Genomic DNA, 6,000 nt, shown 5'->3' on the forward strand with positions numbered 1-6,000 from the left:
CAGTCTTTGATAAAATCTTCTACAGTTACTGCTTTGCAGCCAGCAACCCCAAAAAATGCTTTTCACCCATTGCAACAACAAATCAACTACCTTGCAATGAATGAGCAGATTATCATTGTTCTCACATCCACATTACAAAGAATGCATGTCTCACCATTCAACCCCATACGCCTCACAGTCAATTTTTCTTTTGTCAGACATTTATAAAGAGCTGTTGTCCAAACCATAAACAACACTCTTGAGGGCACTAAAGTGTGTCAAATCTTCTCTGCTGAGAAACAACCATCCATTAACCTTGCCATAAAATTTACCAGATTTCCCCCATCTCCAAATCCTCCTATCCCACTGAGAAGGATTGACATCCACCCTATTCAAGCTTTTGAGAAGTTCCAACATCTCTAGAATCTCCCAATCATTTAAATTCCTTCTAAACAGGGGCCTCCACACTGACTATATTGTTACTAAACATTTCATAGTTATCTCTAACAAGGTCACTTCTGTTTCTAGAAATTCAATAAAGCTGCAGAAATCTCACCTTTAGAGGGCTATCATCAGACCAAAATCTAACTCCGCTGCCATCCTCAATTTTGCATGAGCTTTATCAATCCCCTTCAATAAGGAATACCCATAAGAGGAGGTTACCTTCCTAGTTTCCCATCACCTATCTCATCTACCATAGCTAGCTTCAATTACTTCCTCCCACAACCCATCATCCTATTCACCAAATTCCAACAACCATTTATCAACCCCTCATTGATCTTCCATGTTCCCAACCCCGCCCCCAGCTTTAGATTTGCAAATTTTCTCCCACCTGACTTGATGATTTTTTGAATCTTTCCCCCATCCACTCCAAAAAAAAACCCTCATCTTCCTCTCAATGCACTTAGCCACCTTAGACGGAACGGGAACAATAAGAGATAGTAGGTAGCCAAAGAAGATAGGATTCTCTCAATAAGAGTTAATTTGCCCCCCTTTAGATGGGTAATTTCCTTTCTAGGAAGATAATCTCTTGTCAATTCTCTCTAAAACAGGGCCGCAAATAGAGTCAGATATATATTTTGCTCCAAGTGGAAGGTCAAGGTACTTAGTAGACAGCTAGCGCATGCACACCCATCCCCTGGCTCCCAGCCAATTTTACTTTTATGCGAGTTGATTTTCAGACCAGATGCCATTTCAAACTCAATCAGCACCTCTGTCAATGTTTCCACCTGCTCTCTGGAATTATTACACACAAAAAAGAGTATCATCAGCAAATTGTAATAAGGCCACCTCCCCTTCCATCCTCTCTGTTTTAAAGCCTTGCTATGGGTTGTCATCCACTACCTTTTTGAGCCAGCAAATTCAATGCTTCAGTAATACAAATAAATAAGAAAGGAGACAGAGGGTCCTCTTGCCTCACACCCCTTGAGCTCACAAACGATCCATTAGCACTACCATTAATAAGGATAGAAAATAGAGGAGCAGTGATGCACACCTTAATCCCAATTACGCCATTTGGATCCAATATTCGTCCTCATGAGCACAAAACAAAAATAATAAAAAAATAATAAAAAAAACAGTTAACATGATCATATGCTTTCTACATATCCACCTTACATAGACTACGTGCTTCTCTACTCCTCAACCTAGAATCAATGAGCCCATTAGCTACTAACACATCGCCCAGTATTTTCCTAGTAAGAGCTTTGCACAAAGGTCAAACCAAAAATTAATTTGCGCTTGTGCTCTTCCTTCCATAAAATTTCATCTCTTTTGTCCAATAAGAGACAAGGATACCCTCAGGCTTTTAGAGGAGAATTAAGCATGTAGAGATTCCCTTGCTCAAAAGATATTTAAAAAATAATGTGGCTTATTCAAAATCACCAAACTGCCTTGAATAGAGAAAAAGCCTTATGTTTTCTTTGAATTCATAAAGGTAAGGGATTTACTTGTCTAAAGTATCGTTTCATTTGATCTTTTGTCCCTACTTCACCCTGACAGTTATGCCATGACGCCTTTAGCTTAAGGATAATATGTGATGATAATACTCCAACAACCATGCCATATTGGCTTATTTGAACATAAATGGAATAGTCAATTCCATGAAAGAGGTCTTTTACACAAGGTACAACTAGCAATTCTTATTTATCTATTACAAAATTGACCATGGATCAATTCCCTCACTTAGAGAGAAAGACTTTATTTGAGGAAAGAAAGTTAGCAATCTCACAAAATATGATCTTAGAGCCATCCCCAACCTTGAATTGGGCAATGGAGCAGATGTGTAATAGACTTCCGGAAATTTTTTCCACAAGTTGACACCAAAAGAGGAAGACACTGATCTAGAATTTCATCCTTTAGTTGGCTATCCATACTTTGCCGATGCCACTCTCCATTCTTTGCATGGTATTCAAAAAAAGAATTATATGGTTTTTGGACATACATGCACCTCCAAGAGGAGGTGATGCAAGGTTTTGCCTCCCAGTACCAAACACAGTTAAATTATATTTTGATAGGGTAATCAATAAGGAATGCAAGTCCTAAGGGATTGGGGGTGTTTCCAAAGGTAGCGATGGAGACATGGAGTGTTTCTTTAAGTAAATAATAAAAAGAGAAAATGATGAAGTATGTCACTCAAGCAGCTTCAAAAGGCTTAGACTTGTATCTCCCATAAGCTCCAAGAGACTATGATTGAGGGTAATCCTCAGATTTATTATTGAATGGATGAGGAGTTTCCCTGGTAAGTCTTGAAGTTCAAGTCATATTAAAGAGGATAGATTCTTGACATTCAGAATGAAAGCTTACTTAAATAGGTCCCAAGATGCCAAGATCTGCTAGTTACTTGAAGGATAAAGTAACGCTTCTCCAGTGGTGGTTAAATCATTAGTATCTACAAAGCATACTAAAAGGTAAGCAGGTGTTCTTTGTGCATCTTTCCCCCTTAGCATCTACTTTGCCTACATATGCTAGGTTGCTAATTAGTCCAAATTCTTCGAACAAAAATTAGATTCTAAATCTAAAGCCTTATCAGATAATGAATTATATCAAGTTAACAGGGAAAAGGTTGTATTCTTCTATCATTATCTTTTATTTTCTCTACAGCAATCTCCACTCTCATATAAAATAAGTCATCTCCCTTCTTTACCTACTGCATACACTACAGTTGGATTTTTCTCCTTTCATCCAACGTAACCTACCAAAAAAAAAATAGTAAAAAACAAAAAGAAAAAGATAACCAATACATAGTACCACTATGTGGAGGCATACCATGGTTAAAAAGGATTTTTCATGGTTTCTACCTAGGCCAGATAAACATTTTCTGATTCCTTCCTTTTGGCTATTAAATCCTTTCAAAACTGTTCAGATTGACTGGACTTAGCATCTATTAGATGCATTCCTTTATGTTCCACCAAGAAGTCAATACTTCAACAGTAATCAAAATAAATCTACATCATCTCCATCATGATGTCAGGATTTTCCTGCTGCATCAAGCAGACACTAAATGATTAACATATTGAAGAATCAACTTTCTCCATGTTCCCTTATTCGAACAGTAAAGGGCCAATATTCTGTTGGAAAGGGGAACCATGGGTTTAATCAAGATCATTCTGATTGTAGCAACATAAATATTATGGATTGTGGTATAACAACAAGGATGGGTTGGGGCCAATCAGAAAAACAAGGATGGATTGAGATAGACTTGCAGATGAGAAATTTTGTGGATGCCCACAGGTTTATAAGGACTATAGGTTTAACTGTCACACATACCATGCATACTCTTAAACAAAAGGTATTAACTTTTCCTGGATTCTCCATGATCCATCATGTGTGGGGGTGTTCAACTAGCATACTGCTTGAGTTTACTTGTTAATCTAAATACCTTATCTTTGAGGCCTTGGTGTCTAATAACTAGACCGAAACAAACTTGATAGAAACAAGGCCCACAACAGAGAGATGATCACAATCGGCTGTTAAGAGAAGAAAATATGGGATAAATTGGTCTTCTGTCGTCCTTTCGTATCAAGGGGGAAAATGTTCCAAATGCTCGGAATTTAGTAAATCGACATTAATTATCAAACAAAAAGAAAAGAAGAATATTACCTTCCGATTGTAGAACTAGCAGGGATCCCCTCCCCTTTTACATCGCCAATTAAGCAATCCTTTCTATCTCCATTCTCTCCCTCACCTCTGCTCGGTGTCTCCTTAGGCGAAGGAAGAGGTAAGTCCACGTGATTCGGAGACGAGAACCCGGATTCCCGACGTTTAAGCGCAGACACGTCCGGACGCGGCAAAGGCTGAGGTACCCCGGAGAAGTGGTCGAGGTTGCTGGGCGACCGCGAGACGGGCACCGATTTAGGGATATCCGAGGAACTGATATTGGTGTTCAAGGACAAACGGCTGATATCGACGTCGCTGAGATGACGAAGCTTGCGCTGTCGCGTGAGACGGGGCTGAGAGCGGGACGCTCGATGGTTCCTGAAGAAATTAAGGTCCCTGACATTACGTCTCATTCGGGAACCGATGGAGGACGATTTAGGGGAAGATGACGACGAAGAAGAGAAGGCGATCTGCCACCAATGCATCTCTGAGATTCGGAAAACATGGTATGTTCGTATTGACTCTTTAATTCGGAGAGAAGGATCCTGAAGCTAGCGGCAATAGGGGGCTGTCCGCCATTAGAGATGGAAATCTAACCTAACCTAAAAGCTGCTGGTGCTGCTGCTGAAGAAGGAGAACCATGATGATCGACCGCGGAGGACGATGGAGTAGAGACTCCCGGCCACGCGGTTCGCATTTTTCCACTCCGAACGGGAATCTTGTCTTCATTTCCTGAGGTCAACCTGTTACACCCCTCCTTAACCAAAGTCAACATGACTCGTTAATAGTTCTACAAAATTAAAAACCTGTTGTATTTTCAAAATCACGAGTAGGATAAAAATTTCTTCCTTCATATTTAAATTTATTTATAAAAAAATAAATACAAATAGATTAATTTGTTATTGATATTAAATTAATTAAAAAGTAATTTTAAGATATTAAATCCATTCAATTCTCTCTCACTAAATTATATAATTTAAAATATTTTTGTTTTTTTATTATTAAATTTTATTAATTAAATCCATACATAATAAATTAATAATTCCAATAACATAAGAACTTGTATTTTCAAAATCTACTAAGATGGGCCAAATGAGTCAATTCATGTTGTCACAATTAAATAATAAAATTCAAAATTAAAATAGATAAAATGCAAAAAATATAGAAATTAAAAAAAAACGGGAACATTTTTAACATCGTATGTTTGGCATATTAAACAATAATAAGTATGATAAATAATAAATATTTTTATTAATGATAAAAATGGAATATAAAATTAAAACCAATTAGAAATAAAACTATTTTCTTATTCTTTCTTATTAAAACTTATATCTAATGTTTCATTAAATCATATATTTAAAATATATTTTTTTCATCATTAAATTATATTAATTAAATCCATAATATTAATTTTAATAGTATAAAAATAAATATTTTGAAAAATACTTTAAAAACAAAAGCATTTTCTTCCCTCCCAATGGTGGGTGAGCAATTCAACTATTTGGGGTCAAATGGATTAATAAACAATACCAAAATTAAATAATAAAAATTTTAAAATAAATGCAATATATAATACAACAAAAAAAGGAATTGGGATATCTCTAATATTATATATTCATTATGCTAAATAACAATAAGTGTGTAATGTAAGAAGTATTTTTATTAACCATAAAAATGGAATGCCAAATTTAAAGTCAACCTATAAATGAAATGATGTCATAGTCAAATAATAAAATTTTAAAAAGATAGCATACAAAGAATCACAAAAATAAAAAATAGATAAAATTTTAGACACATACCTAATGCTATATGTTTATAAAAATAAAATATCAAGTACATCTCTAATATTATAAATTCATTATATTGAATACAAATAAGTTTTATACATAAGAAATAATTTTACCAATGATGAAAATGTAATAC

General features: G+C 35.8%; 1 protein-coding gene across 2 annotated transcripts in view; it reads right to left on the bottom strand.

Annotated features, from left to right (window-relative positions):
* The window catches only part of LOC148847699 (mitogen-activated protein kinase kinase kinase 5-like), a 47,057-nt gene extending 42,038 nt beyond the window's left edge, over positions 1–5,019 (bottom strand). For both annotated transcript variants that reach the window (XM_088950300.1, XM_088950299.1), the window contains exon 1: positions 4,081–5,019. In XM_088950300.1, coding sequence (XP_088806426.1) covers positions 4,081–4,562 — 482 coding nt within the window. In that variant the 5' untranslated portion in view covers positions 4,563–5,019. The remainder of the gene's footprint in view (positions 1–4,080) is intronic.
* Between the last annotated feature and the right edge of the window lie 981 nt (positions 5,020–6,000).

The sequence above is a fragment of the Nelumbo lutea genome, chromosome 6 (genome assembly GCF_056320005.1).
Source record: "Nelumbo lutea isolate HS-2025 chromosome 6, American lotus-T2T, whole genome shotgun sequence".
Taxonomy (NCBI): Eukaryota; Viridiplantae; Streptophyta; class Magnoliopsida; order Proteales; family Nelumbonaceae; genus Nelumbo; species Nelumbo lutea.